General features: G+C 38.8%; 1 protein-coding gene across 4 annotated transcripts in view; it reads right to left on the reverse strand.

Annotated features, from left to right (window-relative positions):
- Positions 1-609: 609 nt before the first annotated feature.
- Positions 610-26,309, reverse strand: part of PI4KA (phosphatidylinositol 4-kinase alpha) — a 64,797-nt gene continuing 39,097 nt past the window's right edge. For 3 of the 4 annotated variants that reach the window (XM_072879804.1, XM_072879803.1, XM_072879807.1), the window contains exons 26-55: positions 26,007-26,088; positions 25,198-25,281; positions 24,744-24,833; positions 23,426-23,545; positions 21,708-21,800; positions 21,197-21,353; positions 20,797-20,924; positions 19,397-19,555; positions 18,984-19,135; positions 18,354-18,461; positions 17,517-17,644; positions 17,317-17,436; positions 16,583-16,662; positions 16,250-16,443; positions 15,415-15,505; positions 14,449-14,616; positions 13,835-13,888; positions 12,462-12,582; positions 12,035-12,164; positions 9,823-9,893; positions 8,875-8,947; positions 8,685-8,755; positions 8,028-8,137; positions 7,308-7,412; positions 6,723-6,848; positions 6,281-6,401; positions 5,446-5,605; positions 4,108-4,197; positions 3,250-3,333; positions 610-1,311 (exon numbers count right to left, since the gene is read on the reverse strand). In XM_072879804.1, the coding sequence (XP_072735905.1) occupies positions 1,260-1,311; positions 3,250-3,333; positions 4,108-4,197; positions 5,446-5,605; positions 6,281-6,401; positions 6,723-6,848; positions 7,308-7,412; positions 8,028-8,137; positions 8,685-8,755; positions 8,875-8,947; positions 9,823-9,893; positions 12,035-12,164; positions 12,462-12,582; positions 13,835-13,888; positions 14,449-14,616; positions 15,415-15,505; positions 16,250-16,443; positions 16,583-16,662; positions 17,317-17,436; positions 17,517-17,644; positions 18,354-18,461; positions 18,984-19,135; positions 19,397-19,555; positions 20,797-20,924; positions 21,197-21,353; positions 21,708-21,800; positions 23,426-23,545; positions 24,744-24,833; positions 25,198-25,281; positions 26,007-26,088 (3,322 nt within the window). In that variant the 3' untranslated portion in view covers positions 610-1,259. The other variant, XM_072879806.1, reaches the window with a different exon arrangement.

A 26,309-nucleotide genomic window follows, 5' to 3' on the forward strand; every position in this document is an offset into this window, starting at 1 on the left:
CAGGGACGAGCCCCTCGGGGCGCGGCTTCTCCTCAAGGGTGAGCCCCCTCAGGGCGCGTCCCCGCCTCGGCGCTGCGCCCTCACAGCTGCGTCCCCTCCGGGCGGGCCCGCTCAGGAGCTCCCAACGGCCTCGTCAGCCGCAGCTGCGGAGGGCCCGGGCAGCCCGGCCCCGCTGCTCCCCGCCTCCCCGGGCGCGGGGCAGGCCGCGAAGGAGGCAATGGGCGCCGTGCCCGAGGGAGCAGCACAAGGCTCGGCCCGGCCGCTGACAGCCCCTTCCCAGAGCGGGCACGGAGTGGACATGTGGGGAAAAAACCCCTAAAGCTGGGACTGTAAATTCTCAAGAGCACGTTCTAGAATGACAAGCCTGTAGAAAGGGACAGACTTGTGTCCCAGCCCAGGGTGGGGCTACTTTGAACGCAGCATGGAGGGAGCTTTACCTTGGTCCTACATTTATGAATAAAAAATTTTGTTTAAGATAAATGAGAAGCTGAAGAAGAAATCTGATTTCTGCAGTAGAAAGAAAGGTCGCAATATAATGAACAGTACACAAATGTGCAGAATGATGTATAAACTAAAACTCAGCGCATGGCAAAAGATTTGCAACAGACACAAAGTCTAAGGTCTTTTATTACATTTTATAGATTAAATATATCTTCAGTAGAGTCTCTTTTTTAAAACACACAAAAGGAAAAAATACATTCTTCATGTACATATGAAATACTGACCACATAGCAGGGACCACGTACAGTGCAAAGTATAAACACAGCTACACAGACATCACCACCTTGGATGATTATCAGGCTTTTTCTACAGTAAAATTAGAACAAGCCAACATCTCTGCTTCTAAAGAGAAATCCATACCCTTCCCTTCCATAGCATTTTGTGGGATTGTGCAGGAAAGGGGTTTTTTTTTTCTTACTTTTTAAAGGTATTATAAAATCCTTGCATGCCATCAAAAATGATCAAACTCCACAAGCTTGACCTCTTTCAAACATTCATAATCGTAGTACAATTTTTATTGTGATTGCAGCCCAACTCCAAAAATCCAGGGAAAAACAGAAATATATATAACCTGGTAAAGCGAAAGGAATGAATCGGACTGATTGTTGCAACGTCCAGGAAACACGTACCCACATGTACACACATACACAAAAGATGGAAGATAGCGAGGTGTGATTGAGCATCTCCTATTTATTACAAGTTTGGAGTGAGGGCACGGGGTTGCATGTTTCACTTGGGCAGTGAATCTCTAGCGTCTCTCAGTATGGGATGTCATTCTGGTAGTACTGGATCATGTCATATGTCCTACTCCTAGAGAAGAAAAGCAAAGCCAGAGGTAAGTAAAAGTTTAAAAAAACACTGCATCCATTGTCACAGAAAAACATCAAGGTCCCACAGAAACAAAACATGGGTGAAGGAAATTAGCTGCTAATCAAAACTAGCCCCACACGCTTTGAAGGCATTGTGAAGGCCCAGTTACTGTTATGAACAGCACAAAACATCCTGCTCTTGTTTAAACTAGGTTAAAAAAAAAAAAAAGAAAGAAAGAAAAAAGTATTTCCATGCTTCTCAGTGTGGCAACAGCAACAGCAGCTTGGATCCTGTGTTTGGATAAGCCAGAAGCACCTCACATTGCATTAGCAGTTTGTTTTAGAAGAAGGAAATGCACAATGAACGAAGCAAGATCATCAGGGCTGCATGGAGACAGGATTATGTGGAAATAAAAGTAATCTTAATTAAGGAGAATGCTAATAATGAAAATAAAAGTGCAGGGGAAATAACAGCATTAATAGCAGCATCTCTGATGAGTGACTGAACAAACAGATCTAAGCCTTGTTACAGATAACTCAATTATCCATGGGCAGAGCTTATTCAGGTCACAGACTAACCATGCCACAGGCAGAGAAGCTCAGGCTTGTCAGAACTAAGCTGGCTCTGGGCATTCACACAGCAGTGAGACTGCCTTTGCAACTCCCAATATTAATCTAAGATTCTGAGCAGATGCACCAGCAGGCACTAGAAAATCCAATTCAATTCTAGCAGGGCTGTATCTGAGCTAGTAAGCCTTGCTAGTCTCAAGCTGACCGCATACAGAACTACACAAGAGTTAGTATTAGACTCTCCAATATATCCCACAAAGTCTGTATTATCTGGGATAACAATAAAACATGCACTTAAGATGTTTAAGTATTAAATTTATTGTATTTAAAATATTAAATGTATTAAAATTACATTTTACATGTAATTTCCTTTCAAAAGTTTTGCACAAGATACCGAACTATTTGTATACTTGAAGGGAAAAAAAAACTACAGCTGATTGGCTAGCTGGTGATTAAGTTGATTTTTAAATTGCTAAGAACTGATTATTCCATTCAGCATATTGAATAGTAGATGACAAATAAACATGGCCCAGCTACAAAGACATTCAAAAACCACACTGCCAGTGTTCTCTACTTGAGGCATTTTTCCCTAGTCAATATTATACAATAAGTAACACATGGTCTAGCAAAATGATTAATATGTTAATGTAATATCAAGTCATGAAGAATAAATTAGTAGAAAGATTTGAACTCATTTCTACAGAAGAGTCAAATACACTTCTGCACAGAACAGCAGCTTTGAATTTCAGGAGGATATTCAAGCAACTTAATGTCTACAAGCAATTACAAAAAAGATTTTGAAAAGTCACTGTAGTCCTGTTGCAGCTTCATTCTTACTCAGACCAATGGACCATGCATATTGTTTTTCAAGAAACCTTCTCCTTACAAAATAAAAGGGAACAAGCTTCAAGATCAATCTCTCTCCATTCTGACCAGAAGGCATGCTATTCCTGTTGCCATTCAGTACCATTCTTTACTATTTATCCCTTTATTTACAGAGGTGACCCTATCCTATATAAAGGGGATATCACAACTAGACATATAACCCTAATAGTACAGTTGGCCATGCCCTAACAAAGGAGCCAAAATGCTTAACTTTTGGGCCAAAGATTCACTCTGACAGAAAATCTTCTATTCTTCAGACTAGCCAGCCTTGCTATTTGACCAGCCTGGACTTAAGCCTTCCTTCCCAGCGTAAAAGGGAGGAGATGCAGCATGTTCAGAAGCAAAGCTGCTATCCTGCATTATCCAAGTATCAACAACTCAAAGATGTTTGGTATCCAATTGATAACACTCTACTTTTTAGCTCTGCTCAAAGCTTGATGACCTTCCTTTAGCCATAGTGAGAAGACATGCATAGATGCCAAACCTGTTGCTGAGGAAACAATTCTGGATGATCTTGATGATGAAAGTTGCAGCCTCCCGTTCAGTCATGTTGGGGCTGAACCTGTGTCTATATGCAGAAAATCACAAAAAGCAAGAGTAAAATTAATGAGGTAATCATGTAATGTTTTAAAAAGCACTTGCCGTTAGTCTTACAGTGGAGACAGAGGCCGTAAACTTTTCATCAGTCTAATGGTAACTCCAGGAACAGCAGATCCCTCTTTCTAGGCAGCTGCTGCTTTTAAAATATCTTTGTATCTAGTGGTGCCCTTGAGCTCCAGCCCATCGTACTTTATAAATCTGTGCTTATCTTTAGAAATTGTAGGAAGTTATATGCAGAAAATGCTGAGCTAATTCTGCTCACTCTGGAGCTAACTCTGGAGGCATAAGCCTGAAGGGCTGTTTTTAAAGTGTCACATTAGAATCTGTATTTGCCTAAACTGTTGGATGTTACAACATAGTCCCATTCAGTACTGCATTATCTGTAGAACAAATTTTAAGACGGTGTCCCTCAGAGTCCAACACCATTTCAGAGGGCATCAGACTGCAACACATTACCTCTCAATTAAAGCAGATCCTTCCTTTACAGTCGTATTTTGCTAGTCCTACGAACTTAAAGATAATCCATGTACTTCCACAGTCACTGAACAGCCTGAACTTAATTCTGTGAAAAGGCTTCTGGAATTCCTACTTTCTGAGATACTCTACAAACAAAAGTTACCATTTTCACCATGTTAAGACATTTAAGCACCTATGACACCAGCATGACCTGCACAAGTTGTGACAGTATACATTCTGTGAAGAACATATGAACATTTTCCAGTTCATACATATGCTGACTTACTTCAACAGCTTGATTGTCTGCCCTCGGAAACAGGGCAGCCCTGTATCCAACATTAATGTAACCAGTGAGACGACAGCATCCATATAAGGCCTAGAGAAAAAGAGGACAAAAAGGTTACAGTGCTTAAACTTCTGCAGCCTTAGTAGGTAAAGCAGGCGAGCTGGTGAGTTCAACAAGCTGGATCACACCTTTTTCTGTAATTAAATCAACACATGTAATCCTCTTACATTTGCTGGTGGACCTACACCATTGCTTGCAGTCTGTCACTTTAATTAAATTCACTCCTTTATGTTGGACTACCAGATACTCAGAATGCTGCAAGATGAACAGTCTCAAGGAGGATTATACAAAGCAATGCTTTAGTAAACAACATTTCTTTGGCATCAGAAAGGTGAATCAGTGCATCAAAACAGTACAAAAGGCTGAAACCAGCAATACCACAGTAACAGATTATCTTCCAATTCCTAAATACTCTATGTAATTCTTTGCTACATCAGCCCAGCTTCCCTCCTCCTTCCTCTCCTCCCACTCAGAACATTTCTTACCTCCCAAGCTATTACTCTACTACTTGGGTGACATTTTTGCCTTGACACAAAACTTTCTCCAGACTGCTCCCCCTCAAGGAACCAAATTGATCTTGACTCCAAGACAGCCCCTTCTGGGGCTACTAGCTGAAGAAACTTTGATTCTGTAAGATAACATCAGCGATAGTTTAAAATCTCATTCTGTCACAAGTATATCTGGACTCCATTGTACTGTCCTCCTCCTCCCCACATGCAACATCCTCTTCATATAGATTTATTAGTGCTCCTGCATGTTAAAGCAAACTCTTTTTGCTCGGTATGGAGCAAGGTTGCAAATCTTTACTGTGACTGGCTGGCAATCACAGCTGAAGAGCTGAGCTACCAAAGCCCCTGCGTATTTTACATCTGAAAATTGTAGCACTTTTTCACATCTCCTACCTAATTAACTACCTGTAATGGTGATCAATGTGATTGTCCTATTTGGGAAAACAAGAAAGATTTTGATTCTCCTGTAGTTTCTTACTGCACAGTTTTAACAGCATACTAAATCGTGTGAGGAAATGTGTGTAACATCACATTTATAAATTGAATATAATATATAAAATTTTCAAATATAACCTAAGAACAGAAAAAAACCCCACAAAGTTAGTCTGCAAAATTGCAGGATTATTAAGTGGTTTCAAAATTTGCAAGATGTACCAGGACAGTCTGACAGGCTCAGACCCCCTACAGACAAATGTTTATTATATTTATCTTCTCATCTGGTTTTAGGCATGCAAGCACTTCCACTTTTGAGCAGTTAAGAACACCTTACCTGACTGCCAGATAGCCTCTGACACACATCTCCATAAACCATTTGAATGGAGTTGCCTCCATTTTTCCTCCCATTATCATCACCATCTCATCAGTCAGTTTAATGTCAGGCTCCCAGCCCAGATTTCCACCAGGTGAGCTTTCAAACATGAATCCAAAATCTGTGCACAAAAGATAAGTTGCCTCATAAACTTTGTTGGTTAATTGTGCTCTGTCAAAGCTGACAGAAGAAAAGAGAGGTGGATTTCATGTATTAATGCCCACTTTTTCTACCATTTCAACTCCAATGGGAAAAAAGCTTTGGTGAAGTGTAAGAACACCAACAAAAGAATCATCACAAGGACATTAGACTAGACGTAAGAATGATGACATCAAATAAACTCCTTGCTGAAACATCTGTGCAGTTCCAGAAAACAAAGCTAAAGCAGAGGTTACAGCCTCACACAATTATATCAATTTACGTGTCAAATTTAATTCATACCGATACAGTGATGAAAGGAACCCAAAGATACATTTATATATTTATACATATATATACACACATATATGTATGTATGAATGCATAAGTATGTATACATGCATAATCCATACATATGTGTGTATATACTTTCCTGAAGCTGGTAAAACTTTGCAAAGCTAAATTTACACAGAAGCAGCCAACACAAATATACATACAATACTGAACAGGCATGAAAAAATCCCATGTATATTTACAAACTGCGAAATCAGTATGTAGATTGTTCTCAAAAGGGAAATGGCTTACTGTCTGCTACAAGCAATACTTTACAGCAGAAAGAAAAGGTAACTACTGAAATTCGAATGTGGATATGACTGACCAATATGAATGATGTGTCCCTTTTTGTCCAGCATGATGTTGCCGTTATGCCTGTCTTTAATCTGGAGCAGAAACAGGAGAAGACTATATGCAGCCATACTGCGGATGAAATTATAGCGAGCCTGTACAAACAAGAAGTTAAAACAAATCAGAAGAACACAGAATTTAATAACTCTCCATCCCAGGAGCAGATACAGCTGAACAGAGTTTTTTTCTTTTTTTCCATTCATGATTAGTTTGAAGCAATGTTCAATGATATTCTCCATACATCTACCGCTGAGATAACTTCTTTAGCTAACTTACTCATAGCTAAAAATGGATTATCAGCATCAGAAACCAGATACAGCATTATGGTAGTCATTATCCAATTATTTTTCATTATTTCTTATAGCTAGAATGTTTCTCAGTTGAGCTTTTGCTGTGCTTGCCAACTGATATTTTACCTTCTGGAATGCAAGGGTAGACTCATCTCCATATTGCCTTGTAAAGTAATCATACATCCCAAAGTCTGTCTGCCTGCCCAGCTGGTCACGGGATGTGCAGTCAGGAATGCATTCAATAACACCGCACTGAAGGGGAAGAAGAGAAACAGGTCTGTAAAGCACGTTCCCAACATATATTTTGTTCATGGCTCTTGGCAGTCATACAGGTCCCCTGGGAAATGTGGGGAAGCCTATAGATCACTGAACACAGAATTTCTAGTGTAATAATAAAAAAAACTATATCCAGTTTTTAGGATTTCCATGCAACGTAAGACAAGCTCTGTGACTTGCCACTGACTTGCACAATGTAGTCCCAAAAATCAAACAACTAACATGAATAACCACAGGCAGCAAAATTTCAGAGCCAAAAGCTTTAGAAAAGCAGGAAGTAAGAGAGCAAAGACTCTTTTTGTCACTAGTACTCCAAATATTTGGCATAAGTGATGTGGACAGTATTTCCTTGCAATATGAAATTTTTATGTGTGCTGGAAGAGTCTTTTTTAAAGTCTTTTTTAATTAGGAACTATTTTCTACAGCAGTACTTACCCCAGGAGCTGTGGCCACCACTCTGTATGGAAACACAAAGAGATCCAGGCCTACCAGCTGAAATATGTTCTTGAAGAGATCGATGATTTGTAAAGCTAACATGTCCTGTTAATACAAGAAAAAAATTGCACAAGCATTACAGGGGTTACGGACCATAAGTTAGATTACAAAAATGCTCTGAAGAACTCTGAAGTGAACATGAAGTTACCCCAGCAGGTCTGCAGATGTGTGCTTGTGCATGCACTGTGGCTCTGGGGGAAATTGAAAAGGGAAAAGATAAATGCTGTTTAAGTGGGTAGCAAGCAACACTGAAGATTTAACTGCTGACCTATGAAGAACAAACTTTTCCATCACTCTTTGATAAGGGGGCTACTAATAACTCCAGGGATAACAGCTAGCATTCCCTCTTAATCAAAACCAATCAAATTTCAAAGTACAAGATATCACCTTGGAAACTACTGCTGTGTTACCAATAGTTCAACTGAAAAATAAACTCTGAAAAAGAATTCTAAGTCATGGTAAACTGTCTTGAAAGAATAGCCTTTGTTTCCAAACCAGAATTTCTCTTGTGGTGCAACACAGTTCTCTCCCTCAGTCCATAACTAGTGGAGATTCTCAAAATTCCAAAGAAAAGTATTTCTGTACTAAAATTATTCTCTTCTTACATATTGTCACCTACAAATCTGTCTTCTATAACTGCAAAGCCTGATAGCTTTGTACCTGTCTGCAGTCGTCGCCCACTTTAAAGATAGCTGCCTGCCAACAGATTTTCTTACTGTCCACCCCTTCTTCTGCACTTTCATCTATGGAATCAGAACGACAACGCAAACCTGCAAGAAGAGTACAAAGCAAAACCCAGACATGGATTTTAATTAGTAACTTTCTATCATGACAAGGCCTCAGCACTCAAAACCACAACATTTCACTGCAGGTGCACTACAGACATTTCTGCCTTGCAAGGTGAATGCCATAAGATAGTTCCCTTTGTCTACTGGAACTGGAACATCCCACAAAATTTATTATGAGAAAAACCTGCCAAAACCTGGAGTTTGCTACAGTCTAAAAACCAGGGAAAGGCAATCAATTTATATGTTAGTCTAAAGTAAAGTAACTGTTAACATTTCTTCAAGATACCTATGTGGCTTGCTTCCTGGGACTTAAAAAAAAAAGGGGGGGGGGCAAAACATGGATTTAAGTTTTCAGAATTTTCTTCTCTCTTCCTTTGATCCAGTTTCATTTCTGAGTCAAACCATTGCAGATAAAGTTCAACATGGAAATAACTTTACTGCAGTAGTACAGGTCACTAAAAGCAGGTAATTTTAAAGGAATTACTGACTTTTAATTAGTAGTGTCAATGATTAAGATGCAGTTACTAACCTTCTTTTTCAAGCTCACTAACTCCACATCGTTTCACTTTAAATTTGGCCAGGTAGGGTGCTTTTGCTGCGCTAAATTGTAATAAAAACAAAGATGATGATGAGTGCAAGGGAGCCAAACAAGAATTTCTAGAAAAATAGCTAAATATAATGAATTAACTTAATGGGAGAATATAACAAGAGCCTGGTACCTCTGCATAGGAGTTCCTGATTTGTAATCAATGTCCAGAACAATAGCTTCAGGATTGCTGGGCAAGTAACAGCCTGCAAAATGAAGCAGACAGCTGAGAACAAATCCATTCGCTAGTGTGACAATGCAAGCTGGAGAATAACTGATGTTAGTGTCTATAACTTCAGTACATAGTTTTGAATTAAATAAAATGTTAAACTGGAGATTACAGTCTGTGAGCCACGAAGGATGCAGTATCCTTTGCATTAGTGAGTGATTGCCAGAAACTAAAATAATACAGTTTTGAACTAATACTGCAGAATCTGTACCACAGAAACATACAGACAGGACTTCTCTTACAATAGTCCCTAATAAGATGTGGCAGTATGTCCCAGTGTGCTAGGAAGGGCCCATAGCAACCAACACATGGTAGGAGAATTGAGACCTGTTAGACAGAGATCAGGAAAAGCTTTCAAACAACTTCATTTTAAAGAGAAGATTTGGATTGGGAAAACATAAGTTCAAGATTTGTAAGGACCTTCAGACAATGATGTTTCAAGGGAATGCCTGATGGGAGGAAAAGGAGAATGAAAGGAACTGGACACGATTCATTCTTGAGATAACGTAACTTCGCAAAAGCGCCTCATCTTTTTAAAAAAGAAGGTGGTCCAAAGAAATAGAGCTTACTTATCTTCCCTCTTCAGATATACATTTCTACTTTTATCCATGATGTGCATTCTCTAACTTGCTCTTGGGCAAGTTTTGATGCACCACATAAAAATTATTGGGTGGGTAAAAATATTTGAACTGTTTCAAGAGAGAAACAATCCAGCTGTAACAGAAGAACAGCCACCAGCACCAAAACTGAGACCTGCCACTTGCAGAGGTTTCAAGATTTGCTTGCAGAAAATACAGTACTCATGTTGAATGCAAAAAGCCCACTATATTATACGATTAAATCACTTCTTACCAGGCTGCACTTTCACCTCAGATAGAGCACTCAAACAAGCTTTTTTTCTTTCATCTCCTTTAGGGAATGGCCTAGAAAGATGAATGATATTTTATTTATCTGCATACTATATATTAGTCTATGTACTAGCCTCAAATTTGTTGCAAATTTATACAAACTTCAGTAAAAATGTTTCTTCCTGTAATGACAAAGATCTCTTACTGCACCACTTCTAGAGAACTTACAGGCTCAATACATAACCGTAACATTTTCTGTCTTAATGAAGGTTATAGTCTTTCCTGTGTAGATTTAACATTTATTTGACATATAGCTTGTTGACAAACCCAAACAGCGTAAGAGATGTGAATGAAATATATGAAGGCTCTTCCTTACACAGAAATTTGAGCATAATTATACCTTTGTAAGCACCGTTATAGTTATACCAATATAATTTTCCCTTGTGGAACTTATTCTAGAATAAGAACATTGCTCACCGGAAAAGGACAAGCCAGCAAAATGCCTATGCAATTACACGCCTAATTTGTTCACATACTTAGCATGACTGCAGGTATCAACTGGATAATTGGTAACACGGTTAACGATTAGTACATACAATTACCCAATTTGTGCAGGCACTTGTGGTAACCATCTGTTGAAGTCAGTCACACAATTGCATGCTCACCTGGTGTAGCAGCATGCAACTGAAAGGTATTACTTATGCTCTAGTTTTAAGCAGTACAGCAGATTACTGAAGCAGCAACATAACACTTAAGATAATGAAATCATCACAGATGATACATTTATTCATTTATGCCATCTACAAAGCAAACAGCATCTCCTCTATGTTGTCTTTACATTGGAGATGCACAAAACCCGGATTCATTTTAAGGCTCAGGTGCAAAATGCAATGCTTGCAAAGCACAATTATTATCAGTTGCTTAATTATGACTTCATACTAACAAACAGCAGACTGATTTCATTGTAAATATTAAGATATTCAGATCCTAACCCCCGCTTTTAACTCATCCTACTGGATTAAAACATCTTAACGTGCACATAGAAGGCACTTAATATTTGATTGTTTCTGTGATGTAAGTGTCCTTTAGCCTGATGCCCTTATCCTGGTGGTTTGCAAAACTTCATTTTAAAGGAGGTATGTTCCAGGAAATACATTTTATATGACTTTCAAATACCTTCATACACGAGAGAATGTTTTAAAAATATGCAATGAAACCACACTTACAGACTTAGAGCTTTGTGTGCTGAGCTGCTGCCATCCACTGGCAAGCTTATAAAAGTTAAATTACGTATCTTATTGCAGTCTTTACAGTCAACAGCGAGAATGTCTCTCTGAGCAGGACTTTCAGTTTTAAGAGATCAACAATCCAATGTTTATGACACCAAATCTTTCTCCATAACCACAATTTAAGAATGAAGGAAAAAGACTTAGATATGCAAAAAGAACAATTGTCTTTGTATTACACTGCACCATGAAATCTCTTTGAGAAGAGGAAAAGGCAATTTCATGGCATTTTAGCAGAAGGTAAACCATTTACCTATGCTTGAGGTTTTTTGGTTTTGTTTGTTTGTTTTTAAACTCCACAGAAAATGTTGATAACAAGTTATAATATGCAAAAAAATGACAGTCAATCTGGTAGACCTAAACAGAGAAGTGCTGTTTTTCCTGCCTGAATCAAGTTCTGCTTACTGTTCAGGCGAACACTGACAGCATAATCCAAAAAGCCAAATTAATGGTACAGGTGACAACTAGCCTGATGGGATTTCAACTAGGACAAGAGCACCAATTGCTTTACCAATTCCATTCCTGTATCAGCGCACTTTTCTATGGAACCTCATTCCACTATTACCAACCGCAATGTATTTGATAAAATCAGATTAAAAACTAAAGTTCAAGTTTAGAATAATTTGCTTCCAAAGTAAAAAGTTATAGCTGTTTCAGACAGACTGCTAGCTCAAAGCACGAGCAGCGAGATCAGGGCAGATATGAATTATCCCTAAAAGTCAAACTAAAATGAGCCTTTGCATCGTGCTACAACTCTGAAGTTACATTTAAGAAAAAAATCATTTTCTTATCATATAAGTAATTAATTCTTTTTTCCTGAAAACACTATCCCAATACCCCAAAAAGCAACTTAGCCTCCTAATCAGGACACTGGTAATTAACAGAACAGTGAGCCCCAAAAGAGCACAATTTCTGAAGTACAATACTTACTTGATAATAGCTGAAACATTGGTGATTTTATTAAAGAAATCAAATTCCCGTTGGTAGAACTCCTTGGCTGGGCCAGATAATGAGCCAGTTATCTCCTCTACGAGCTGCTCCAGAAGTTCCCCAATGTCAGCTGCATGTGAAAAAGGGAGCATTTGTGTCAGAAGCTTATTTCAGAAAGGTAAATGATATGAGTGATGGAAATAGCCACCTTTGGACAGTATTCAAAAAAAGGTAGAGATGAAAATATTGCCACATCTCTTTTGATGCATTCAGTCAGGTAGAACACCTCTACAGAACAGGCCCTACAAATGAAAGGGAAGTTCCTAGCTAAAAGAATTCTTCGTGCCAAGGGAGAAGCAGGAAGGAGACTTAGTCTGAACTGAGTCAAGGAAAGGAGTCAAGCTAGATTATATGTTAAAGCACTCACGATCTTTTTGGTGTCCTTCTTCATCCAGGTAGATATTAGTTTTCATGTTCCAGATGAATTGGTGAGCCAAGAGCTGGGATTTGGCAGCTGCCCACAGGATGTATTCTCTAACGTAACCCATCTGCAACAATATCCAGTCCAGTAAGGATCAAAGATCATTACAACTCCAGCAGACTTGATATTACTGCTTCTAACAGCTATTCTTCAAACTCAAAAACACTTAATGGATGGAAAGAAGACCTTGCACTCTCATCCACATTGCTAAAAAGACCTTTGAAGAATGACAGTGTATTTTAACAGGCAGTGAATTGACCTAAACTGTTTCCAGCTTTATTACTGACCCATTCCATTATTCTAACCAACCTTCTTCCCACCCCTGTGCCATCTTCTATCTGTTCTATTTGGCTTTCAAATTGCTTTGAGCTTAGGACATCTCCCTAGTATGTGTACAAGGCACAGTGCAATAGAGACATTGGTCTTGCTTGGCATCACTAAATGCTCCTGTAATACCAGAAATCTAGACAGTGTCATATGGACTGCACATTTCGGTGTCAAGAACTGCAGGTGCTGGCACAGTTCCACAGAAATTCTAGAAAAGAAGAACAAATTTACAGAAGAAGCTGATGCACACAAGGGAATCGTACTCATTCCAGAAGTTGCATTCCCTTTCCTCTACTTGCAGCTACTTCTGTAGTCTGTAGATGTTTCTATGTTTGACTGATACTAACAGACAAGATGTCCGAAGTTCATGCTCTGCATTGCAGAGGATACTTATCTATGCAAAGTTCTCAAAGAATAACTATATATAGTCACCTACACTACTGGCTGAGGATGTCTCCACCTGAAAATAAAGCACTGACCAGAGTTCATATACCTCGTGGGCAGATAACAACGATCTCACATTAATGAACTCTGAACTTGGTCATCAAGCTTCACTTCTGGCTTCTGCACGATGAAGCTAAGATCCGATTTCATACACATGATGGAGCACAAGACACCCCCTAGATGTCTTCTCTGGTTAACTCCACAGCAAAATGATTAAGGATAGTGATTTAATTTCATTACTCCTTGTCTCACGCAAACCTTCAAAAGCTTTAGAGACAGAGTCCTCATCTGGGGTTTCCCATAATGCAATCTCTTTCCTGACAGATGAGCTACATAGCCTCTGGTTTCTCAAGTTTACCTGTTCATAAAAGAGGTGTATCCAAAGCAAGCCAGCCTCTAGAGACAATAAATGTTCTTCTATATATTAAATATAGGACAATAATAAGCAGCATTAGTTTAAACTTAAATTTGTCTCATTTGCAGTTTTGAAGTCTAAAAGCTGCTTTAAAAATCTGTTTTGTTCATATGCAGCTGTTTCATACCCTCACCTTGTCATACCGAAGTGCCTGCACGATCTGTGGAATGTAGAATAAAATGGCATCCTGAAAGAGAAAAGATGGCAGGGTTTTTATTGTTACTGTTTTAGTAGTGGGAAAGGAACACAGGTCACATGCATAGAGAAAAGCTCCCTTCAGTTAGGTGATGAACGAAGTACGACTGCCTCTTTATTTTAAACTATATATATGCCATGTCCTCAAATCAAAGTATTTTTCTGTCCAGTTACTCCCTTCAAAAATACCATTAATAATCCTGTATTTTACAGTCCTAACACAAGTCTGATAAGTGTTAAAAACCCAGCCTTCCGCTGCTTTAGAAGAAATGTCTTTGCACTGAGAGAAGATTTGAAAGGAACAAATTGAGAAGAGCAGTCTGAAGAATTCGGCTTAGTGTGATTTACAACAAAAAAGTTGCAAGTACACGAGCCAGTATTATGTAGGACAATCAACTTTACCTTTTGATCCCAATCTATTCACATTTTGCAATGCGGTGTGCCCATTTAGCATACATGTCTCTCCATGGTATTAAAATGAAGCCTGTGGCCACAACGACTAAGGCCATAACTTCACTTGGAGTGTTAAGGCTCTCGTGGAACTCATCTTACCGGAGGAAAAGATCGCAGGACTTTAACCCCATACTGAGCTGTTAGAGGATGAGGTGGATACATGCTTGAAAAATAGGAAAGGCCAGTTGGTGGATCTGTTGGTGCCCAGCACAGAACATGGCTGAGCTCAGGTGCATCAGCATCAATTGTATGCCAGGTAACCAGATACTGAAAAAGCAGGTCAGACATGTTAGGAGTTTATAGTACCCAATAATGTCTTGGTAATACACATCAGACAGTAATGCTATTATCTAGCTTCCTATAGCAGGGGAAGTGAAACACGGTACATAGTATTTTACAAAACCACAGCTATTTTATCTAAAGCATTTTTTTCCCATGGAAATCTAATTATTGGAATCATCTTATCTCCCAGATCACCAGATGAAGTTAGTGAAGTCAAGTTACTAAAAGCACAATACAGGAGTTCTAGCATAGGGAGAAAGAAGAAAGGATGAGCACTTTTATAAGAGTCAAAGAAGGTTCAGTTTTCCCGTCATCTATTTTACAGGTGACGTACAGAATGCAGCTCTGACAAGACTGTCCCTCACAGGACTAGAGTGCTTCACTGCAGATCAGCATGATGGGTCTCCTCCATTTCAAGAGGCTTGGCCTCTTGTCACACAGAACAGGTTAAGCTTGAAATAATTTCAGCAGCAGCACTCACCATGACTCGGTCCAGTGGTCCGAAATGGCAGCTGTACTGCAAGTGATGAGTTTTGAGACATTTTGTGTATGGTGAGAATATACGCAGGAGCAAGATGTACCATTAACTAACTAGCCATCTACTCTTATTACCGTGATTCTTGCCTCAGCACCCTATTTCCACAGCTGTTCTATCATTCTCTCCTACAGAGCTATGGTTAGCACTAGAACATACAGTGTGTTAAATAAAGGCTGTATTTTCCAATGTATCTGAATGAAACGGGCATACTGGGGCCCTGTAACAGTATAAATATTCACAAGTACCTTTATGGCTTCAGGTATATCACTAACAGCTCCTGGGTCCAGCCGAACCAGACGGGTCACTTCTGTTCCAATAGCTTCAGTGTTCTTAAATCTAAGTATAACCAGGAATACAATAACATTATTAACAAATTTTGACAGCCTCTTCTATTTATGTGAAGATGAAGACAGCAAAAGGCAGAAAAGTATATGCTTAATAAATAAATAGTCCAACTATGAAATAATGCACATTGAGGGACCAATATGCTGTCAGAAGAGGATTCAGGAACAACTGGTACTCATCCAATGCTTTTGTATAAACCACTAGTATTTTAGCCCACTATTGGATTCTTGGCTGAAATACACTGTCTGGGATTCTACAGAAACCAGTGTGCAGAACTCTACTTTGGCAAAAACTATCATTGTTGTAAGGGGGAAAGAATTTCCTTTCCCTTCCGGAGCCAGCTATGCTAATTCTCCTATAATACTTATTAAATTGCAAGCCAATATACAGCTAGAACACTTCATTCAAAGATACTTTTAGCAATGTTTAAATGCTATGTCTGCTAATGGGTTAAATGCTATTAAAAACCAAACATGATTTCTTCTGAACAAAACACTGCCTAAGTGTTAGCGAAGAATGGGTGTCATGAAAGGAAGCTGGACTCCACTAGAGCCTGAGCCAAATGAGTATATTAAGTAATCCAGTTCTTTTAATTTCAAAGGTCTCAACCAGTTGTGAAAGTATGCAAGGGGACTGTAAGCAGGAGCAAGTGCCATCAGTATTTACAGTGTAATTACTCACTCAACTTCTAAGGCAGCAGGAATTACAGCAGTTCTTTCTTCTGAAATATCTCACCTGGTAGGCAGCTGCACAGCAAGATGAGGAGAAATGCTCCAAGCCAGATTTACATTATCCTTCCATTGCTTCTCACTAAGACTGATATACTTTGACCTCCAGTTTGCCACACTGCTCTCTCCAGTTTGATCCAACTCTAGCTCAGGGGAAGACAGTGGATTGTACCATGTGATTAAGCGTTCAATCTCAGTAGCCTGAGGAAAACAGGAAAAGAAAAAGTGTTTTCTGGAAGAAGAAAAAACACTCCCAATTTCATATTTTACTTTATGTATCCTGCAACAACAGCAGCGTCTTAGAAATTCATGCAGTTTCCCCATTCTTCTGATGACCCACCAGCAATGAGAGCAGTAATGTTCTTCGCTTCATGTAGTACTTGTGTAGCTGCGTACCTCTGTTAGTCTTCTTTGACATTCCTTGAGAAAATGATAAAAAGGTTTTCAGTGGCTTTTGTTCAGTATGTTAAATGCTGCTTTCAAACTGTCCACACTGGGCAACATTAACGTATAAGAACTGAATAACCACAGGACACTTGTAAATTTAGATCAGAGTGACTTCAGAAAGTCAGCACTGCAGCTACTCATCGTACAGTTTTTCTCTGAATCTATGGAGTACAACAGGCTACAGGGATATCAATTTAGCCAGTATTGCATTCACTTGAGAAACACGACAGCCTACTAAAAAGAAAGAGCACATAGTTTACAACTGTACAAAAACACAGCCCACATTCTAATGTCACTCTGCTGCCCACAAAAAGCACTAGGGGCATGTTTGCACAAAAAGCGCCATTTCCTTACAGGATTTCAATACGTCTTGACCTCCAGTCTTATTTCTTCTGCACTACAGAACTGAACATTCTATCAAACAAAACAGGTAATTTCAAAACTTTGCTGCTTGCTACCAGTGAGACTTTTTCTGCCCCCTCTCCAAAGTTTGGCACCAGTAATTAAATACCCTGCCAGAAGAACAAGAGCCCAATATTAAAGGTAAATACTGACTTTAAGCAACATCTGCATATAAAATATGCTGTAAAGTTGGCTGCAATGAGCTGGTTTCAATCAAAAAGATACCTGATTTTTTAGATATGGTCGACATGCCACTGGACAAAGGGTAAGTATTTATCCATCCTTGTGTAGCCTGTTGCCGAGATCCAACATTGATATCCAGGTTGCTCCTGGTGTCCTGATTATCTAACAACAGAGCGCAGATCTGATGTAGAATCCAATCAAAGAAACAACAGGCTTTTGAAACACCACATAAAGGAACTCACCAGGCGGCACGAGTTGGCTGGCTGTCAGATACTTCTTGTCTGAGAACATTGCTGTCCAAAACTTGATCAATATGCTGATATCCTCGCGAAGCCTCTTTTCCCCTTGTGTAGGGAACTTTGAGGGACAACTTAAAGAAATCACCCGATAATGTGAAGTTGAATGTATTAGAAAAAAACAAACCCCCCACAAATCTAATCAAGTCATATTTCTTATTTTGACCAGAATCTACAAAGATGAGACTACCCATCACTACATTTTATCCTCATTGCTTTATTCTGTCTGACTGAAGAGTACAAACTTCCTATTATAAGTGAAAATGAAGCAGCAGTCTGTCAGCATCTTGGATTAATTTGAAATTTAATATTATGACTAACTGACCTCCTCACATTCAGACATTACTATCAATTGTATTATTTTCTGTTGTGCTCATGTCAAATGTTGAAATAACCAGATTCAGTGTGGGTGTATTTTCAAAATAGTGAAACTATATTTCAGCCACACACTCTGTGACAGCAATTCTTTAAATCTTATAAATCTAGGTACAGTTTTGAGCATTGAATAAACTCCAAAATAAGGACAGAAAGAACAGAAACATTCCTGAAGACACTACTTTATAAACCACAGAAAAACTGGAACTTATGGCTTACCCTCTTTGAGATCATTTATGAACTACACAAAAGCACAAGGAAAAGAAAAGTTTCTGTTAAAATGGGCGAAAAAGGAAAGGAGGATGTTAATTACTAGAAGAGAAAGACAGCTGCTGCTTTGAAGTATCATGGAAGGTTCAAGAAATCACACACACACTTTCAGTTGAGTAGTTGCAAATAAAAAAGTACCTGAAATAATCAAAGGCAGTTGAATAAATCTTTTCTCTCAAAACGTTCCGAATAGTTGCATTTGGAACCACATCAGCGTGCAGCAAAGACAACCCCAGAGTCAGCAACCTAATAAGCAAAATAGTTAGAGAATGAAAATTTTGGCATTCCCAAGATGGTGACCAATGCAACACCATACAAACCACAGCTACAGCTGTAACTCCATTCAACTCATTGAAAAGCGTCTGTTTCAGAGCTCTTGGCAAACTGTTTTCATTATCATCAGTCTGTTCCTAGAGCTCTGACTACTGAACCATAGAAAGCTGAAGCCTTCAAGTCACAAAAAGTGAAAACAATTGATGGAGCAAAATTATCCCTAACTGATATATTGACTGGATCCATGGTGTGGGCAATTCACTTTATGAAGTTATCCCGTGAAGTTTTCTGAAGCACCAGAAATTACTTTCAAGCTAAAGTTAGCTACTTCTACTTTGAAAACAGAGCTTAGACTCTACATCATTCCAGGCTTTTAAAAGGAATTTTCACCACTTGAAGCCAAGGACAAGTTATACATTTAGTGTTTGGTTTTTTTCTCCCACCCTTCTATAACCTCATTTCTTCCGCCAAGGAAAAAAAAACAAAACTACTCACTTAAATCGGGGTCCAATTGCTGCCACATGCCTATTCAAACTGCCTTTCGCCCCTCCAATGTTCAACGAAAGAGACCGCTGGAGCAGGCTGGAGAAGATCTCTATTTGGTCAGAACTGCAGTACTTGGCTATTTCAAATCTCTGCACCAAAAACTGAGAAAGAGGAAGACATGCCATGCTTCCTTTGACCTTTTTTCATTGCAAAAAAACCCAGTCTTTTCTGTTTCAAATACCTTTCTCCCCCCCAGTTATTATGCTCGTCTAAAAAGAGTGTCCCCCCTGGTTTTGAGGCAGAAGGACTACCATCATGACTCCACTCCCTTCCTGGATCATAAGAACAAATAGTGCAGAGTAGCTTAATCACAGCGTCACTGCAACACTGCCATACATGGGACATTCAGAAGAAATACACACCTCTATCCAGATGTAATGTGGAGTCACCTCTGGCGGACAAGGCCTCGGCTGGCTCTCTTCTGAGGCTGCTAATGGATCTGCTTCTTTCTGCTCAGCAGAAAACAAGCCAACTTTCTGCTCAACTGTCATTTGCCAGGCTCCTGCCATTTCCCGCATGAACTGCAAAAAGGAAGATAACAATGTTTCCTGTTTCAAGAGCATCTTCTTATGTGGAAAGTACAGTCTTCCTCCATAGGGCACACAGGAATCTAATATATCAATTAAAATTCACTGCAATATTAATGGAGAGGCAGAAACAGGTCTATACACCCCACCTGAAATAAAATATTTCTTTCACATCCTAAATTATGACAGGAAGAAAGACTCCTCCCCAAGAAGTTCAGCTAGTAACAGAAAGACTAAGGGCCACAGCAGACAAACGTCGTATTTTGTTGAGGAGACTGAATTGTTAGATTGGCTGGTGCCGTCCATCCTCCCCCTCTACTAAAGGTTGCTGCCTCCAACACCAGGACAGCAGAGACAAGCGTATGCCAGGTTCTCACATACTGCAGGACACAGTCTGGCTCATGAGCACACACAGCTGATGAAGCACACAACATAAAGATGGCACATAATTCACTTTTGCTGAACCTGCTCTAGGGAGCAGCATCCTCTGGGTAGAAAGGAGGCCCAGCAACCAAGGGTGCTTATCTGATCTCCTCAACAAGGTACAAAGAAATTTCCCACAAGAGAAAAAATGAAACTGATGCTTAAGAAGCTAAACACTGAAACGTGCATGTAAACTGACCTAAGTAAATTCAGACTGATGATTATCTCCAGCAAGTGAAACAGTGCTCACTAATTGGAGCAATGACCAGAGGCAGCTTTCTCAGCTGTGTGTGGACTGTCACTACACCATGCTCAATTGCTTTATTATGATTGGATTTGTCCCCACTTCACAAAATACAGCCGCTCTAGCCTGTTACAGGATTAGGACACTTGCAAGCCTGCTTTTTGTGCAAGGGTGCAATGCCAGATACCAGAGGCTCTGACTGATGAGCAGGGACATTGATTTCTATTTGTTTTAAAGCACTATTCTGTAAACTGTGGTAATTCAGAACCTGATTCATGAGCAGCTCAGGCATCTCAGCACCAAAGTAAATTGTACAGCTGAGATCCTAACACATTTTCTTTCCTGTAACATTGCTGCTGCTGAGAAAGATCCATTTCCCACAGTCCACTTCATGAGGGTGCTCAGATTTCCAACAATACATGAGCAGAGATTTCCTGGCAGGCTAAACCGATTAACAATGCATTTAACATCCTTACTAGACACAGACTCACAATAGCTGTGAATCTCTCAAAATTTTCTTCTCCCCCGCTTGCAGGGGCAGAGAAAGAGTTGTTAAATAGCTTCCTACCGGCACTTCTATTCCATTCTTGGCAGCAAGCAGCCACTCCCAGCAAGCAATTGCTGTTTCCATGCCATGTTCATTGAACATTCGCAGGGGTCCCCAACACAGGTGATGAAGGAGCTGGGGATCACAGTCTGAAAACAAACATTCACTCAGATTTCTCCAACAGAATAAATACGTTTTTCACATGGGCATGAAATTAGTGTCCATGGCATGTAATAATCAATTCCTAATAAATAGTTTATAGTTTAAGAAGGCTTTTCCCCAATATAAGCCTAATTGAAAAAATTCAAAACACAGTTTTGCTTCAAGCTGATGTGTACTGGGTTTGTATATGGATAATTTTTGTAGTTTATTACTCTTGACATTCACAGCAGAAAGCAGAACTCCATTTGTTTTTCATTACCTTTGCTGCTTATTAGCAGTGCAGTCAGCTTAAACATGGCCTGGGTGTAGAATTCAGTGTGGCCTGATTCAAGAGCATCATTCAGCTCTTTGACCATCAGTTTATTCAGGTCAGATGTTCGTCCTGTAGCATTTGAGAACTGAATCATTCCAGAAACCTGTAAAATATAATGTGTTTTTCAACAGAGAACAATATTTTTAGGAATCTACTTTGGTATCGGTCATGTGCTGATTAAGGAACTCTACAGAGACATCTTTTTTTTACTACTTTGCTAAATCTTTAGCTTTATCTAGAGTCTAAGAACTCTCTGCAAGACCAACAGTAAAATGATCTGCTTAATAACCTAGGAAAACTATACCCTTTATCTTGAAGGAATTTAACTTCAGAGTCTGTGCTTAAAATAACATAGAAACATACAATAGTTTAGGTTGGAAAAACCTTTTCAGCCACGGCTGAAAAGCCATGCCAGAGCTCGTGGACACTCCACACTCACAAGAAATCCTGTACTTACCTCTCCTGCATAGCGGTTGCGCAAGTTAAGAGAAGCCATGAAGTTGGAGTAGTCCTTCTTCACACAAGTTGGTCTTTCAGTTAGCTGGGTTGCCTATGACCAGACCGCATATAGATGTTTATACTGTTCATATCCATCCACTTGTCTTTTTTTCTATTTACACCTTCACATATGTTTTAAGTTCAGTTTTCTTTATGGTAATAAACAGAATGGTATCAGGACTATTAGGTATAACAGTACCTGGACTGATAAAAATGAAATAAGGAACATGTGCATTAATTCCATGTATACCATTTGAAATATATATGTATTTGTATATACTTTTTGACGGACCAAAAAAGCATAAAAAGGGTAGAATCTCTGGGACTGCTGCTCCCTTTTCATGAACAGGTAAGGAAGAAGGCAGAAGAGTGGATGTGATCTGGGTTCTGCCCTCTCCATGTAATAGCTTGCTGAACTGAGTAATGCAGAGAGAGTATTTTGTTCCTGTCTTTAAAAAGTACGCTAGTAATCCACGTTCCCCTTTGCAGAAGCACTCAGGAACTTGTGATCTAGAGGTTTCTCCTCAAAAACAAACAAACAAAAGAATGATTCTTTATACTGTAAAATGAATTTTTTATATTGAGGACTTAATACCAAAATACAAGGCCAGCAAAACCACCAAAAATTCAACACTCCTGCAATGCTTTGTTTCAGTACTGCTAATGGCTAGCTTGGCTCAGCAATGGATAAACTTTTGAGAACTCTTCTTATTACACATCTTGGATATAAAATTTGCATACTATCATCTTTGTGTTAGCAATGTCCAGTCCATGGGAATAAAGCAAAAGGAAAAACAAACTGCTAGCAATCTGAAAGCTTTCTGAAACAGCTTTGGTCACTTGGTTGACATGCAGGAGGGCCCCAATCAAAACAAGTACTGTTAACATATTACGAAAACAAGAAAGTTGTTTCTCTTATTTCCTTTCCAGTTATAAAGTTTCTAGTTTCTTCCAGCATAGTCTTTATTCTAGCAAGTTTTTTCACTTTGCCTCTTTAGGGAACTACATGACTGCACTCCTGAGTCCTGGGAGTTCTTTATCCTATTTACATTTAGTGACTAGCACTGCCTAGAAGGATGATTGTAACAGAGAACCAAAAGGAAATTCTGTTAAAGCTGGGCATGGAGGCAGTTTCAGAGCTGCTGCTAGAAAACTAGCTGGCTGATGATACAACAGATTCTACTGGATGTTTCTCCAGGAGATCAGAAATTACAACCACAAATGAGAAAAAATGAACTGTAAAAAACTGCATGTAACTGCATTAAATGTTCAACGCAAAAGCGTGTTTTGAGTGAACATATGTAAAACTCAGAGCAAATGGTTGTGACCTGACACTCACCTACGTTACTATTCTAGAAAGCAGCTCATTTCAGCCTTACACAAAGATACTACTTTCAAATCATTAAAAATCATCTACAGAAACCTCTTAAACACCATTAGACACAGTTTTATTTTCTTGCTTGTTACCATCTTACTTTTCAGTATTTTACAGAACAACATGATTGGAAGATACCTTGATATGAGATGGAAAGAAATATGGTGTCTTTCTGAGTAATGTTCAAGTGCTATGACAAAGGTGATTTAGAAAATCTGTATTATGTGGCTATACTGAATGTTATAAAAATTAACATAACTATACAGCTGCAGAAACAAACAAGAATTTTGTCCAATACTCACGCCCAGAGTGGTGTTCTGTCTGTTGTAGCCTGCGAAGTGCAAAACGCTTTCGGTAGCCATAGCCAGTCCTGTGTGCTGGGACAAACCTGATACCCAGTTCTGATGTTTGTTTAGGTACTCCTGACAAAACCAAACCAAACCAAAAGTGTTTGTTGGAAAACTAGTGGGTTTTTCAAAACAAGACAGCTCATAACCAAGCGTTACATTCATTGCAAACTACCAGAAAACTTAATTACATGCATACCCAACAACAAATAGACTGTCTCTACTCCTCCCTTTAGGCACTGGTCCCCTGGCAATAAGAAACTCTGAATGTCCTCCTAAATACATAAAGAGTAAGACTGGTTTCATTTTGTAAAAGGATAAAGTGATCTAGGTAGATTCTTCAAGGCTGAGGTCTTCTTTAAAAAGAATCACCTTTCACAAAAAGAACCTTACAAAAGGAAATGCTTTGGACTCCACGGAAGAAGGGAATATAATTAGTTATCCTTTTTACATAAGGATAGAATCCCTTGAGGTTTTTTTAGGGAAGGAAATATAAACTTCAGGTAGATTTGCAGTGTCCAAGATCTTGAGCCTCCCCAGAAATTCTGTTATCAGCACTAAGTTGGGCACCTCTAGACAGAATACTAGTCTAACCCGGACTACATAGTTTCTTCAACTACTCAAAGGATTAACAGAGACCTGCATTTTACTAAAGTGAGACTTTTTGTTTACATAAAAGGTATTTTATCTATTTTATTAGTACATCATAAATAGTCTTTTGTAGTCTTTGCCTGTGGTCTTGTGACAGCTTTCCACTGAACTCTGCCACATGTGAGCATTTACTACACCCATGCTCAAATTAAAGTCTGTAGTTTACAGTGTTCTCATGTATTAGCAGTGTTTCTCCATATTAAAAAAAAAAAATTAAAGGCAGAAAAAACATCCTCCCAAGAGGGAAACAAGAAACAAGTTTTACATCCTAATCAGATGTTTCAGTCCGGCTATATTTTCAGCTAATGCACCAGCATTAAAACAAACTTTGCCAGGCAGAGCATTCTATTATACCAAATTCTGACTTCTGAAGTAAATCTAGGATGATCAACTGTGTACAAACCTGTTACTTTCAAGACACACAGGTTTGGACTACATCAAGTGTCACGTCAAATCAAAAATTCTAATTATTCTCTGCCAATGCTATAAAGGAAATCTTAGAGCAACAGAAAAATTTAAAATGATGCTTAGATAGCCTGAAAAATCAAAAACATCACATAATTTAATTCTCATTTTGAAGATCTGCAAAGATCAAATTATTTCACAGAAGCAGGCTCATTACCTGTAGGTGAGATTTGGTAACTGAGGGAGCCCATTTCATTGCTTCTTGCAGAATCATCCCACAGCGTGCAGCAAAGTCCTTGACTATACTCTAGAATTAGAAAACATCAATACAATCAGTAAAATACAGGACATTTAACAAGAGGCACTGGTTTTAATGGTGTAATAAGTAACACAGAGAGTAAGACAGGTTGCAGCAACATGGTAAGGTTGAAATTTTCTCTAACAATTAAATGTACCCTTGGTAAGTGACGAATTGTCAACTTCAAGTCAAGTAAAATAATAAGATTCAGAAAAACAAAAATACCAAGTGTCATATTGTATTTGAAAAACCTTACCTAGGGAAATGTTTTTAAAAAAAAGGACCATTCAGAGTAGCTCGCTAATTTATCTCCAAGACATTAAAAAACCCAGGTATTATTTTGTTGTTTGAGAAATCAAGGAGGACCGCCTACCTCTCTGGCTTCATGTGTGTCAGGGACAGTTATTCTATATGGAGCATCAGGAATGTCATAATATGGTTGGTCCTTGTGAATGTCCTAAACAAAACCAATTATCAATTGTCAATAAGATAAAATTCATCATCACTTAATTTGAACACTACAGGTAGTACTCTCCCCAGACAAGAAATCTGATATACCAAACCTTTTTGCTAATATTTGCTCTCAAAGTCAATCTGAATAGCTCTAAGAAACAGTTTGTATTCCAGTTTGGTTCTCAGTATAAATAATTTTAAAGATCCAATGCCCTCTCCTCAACATTTAGTACAAAAATAAAACTCTATAAAGCATTTCCATCTTCAAAAATACTAGTATGTAATAAATCCAAGGAATATGGATACACATACACAGACTGAAAATAATATAATCTGACAACCATAATTCATAAAAAAACACAAACCAAAAAAAACCAACACCAAACTTTTCTTTCAAATGAGACAGTTCAACAGTTACAACCCAGAACTGGTAATCCAGTGTTTTATTCTAGATGCTAAATTTGCCTTTCTGAACCACATTTGACAACAACTTTCTAGCACGAGTTTTACTACCTATGAAACAGGGGTGCAAATGCACTCCTTACTTCACAGAACTTAAAATTAAGATTTTATAAATCTTAGTAATGAAAGTAAAAACAAATTAAGAACTCAAATAAGTATGAAATAAAGGCAAAACAAAGCAAAAAAAAAATCAATTCTATGAAAGAAAAAGAAAAATGGAAACATACATTTTATTTCCCTAATAGCGTTACTAAAAAAGGAACTTACTGCGCTAAGAGACAGTGACAGTGTCTGCAGAATATCTAGCATAGTCTTCAGCACAGTTCCACTCCACAGCAAGTGAGGAAACCTAGAACAAGACAGGATTCAGGAACACAATAACCATGGAGAGCTGAGGAAGGAAATAATTTTATCAAGAAATGGAACTGCTCAAAGAGCTAGCTATATACATCACTAGGTAAGCTCATACTCATCAAAACTTGCCGCGGCTTACAACAGCCTAGCTCAATACAGAGTCAAAAACTCTCTAAGAGCAAGCTCAGCAGAACTCTTTCATAGGAGTTGAGATTG

The sequence above is a fragment of the Ciconia boyciana genome, chromosome 15 (genome assembly GCF_034638445.1).
Source record: "Ciconia boyciana chromosome 15, ASM3463844v1, whole genome shotgun sequence".
Lineage (NCBI taxonomy): Eukaryota > Metazoa > Chordata > Aves > Ciconiiformes > Ciconiidae > Ciconia > Ciconia boyciana.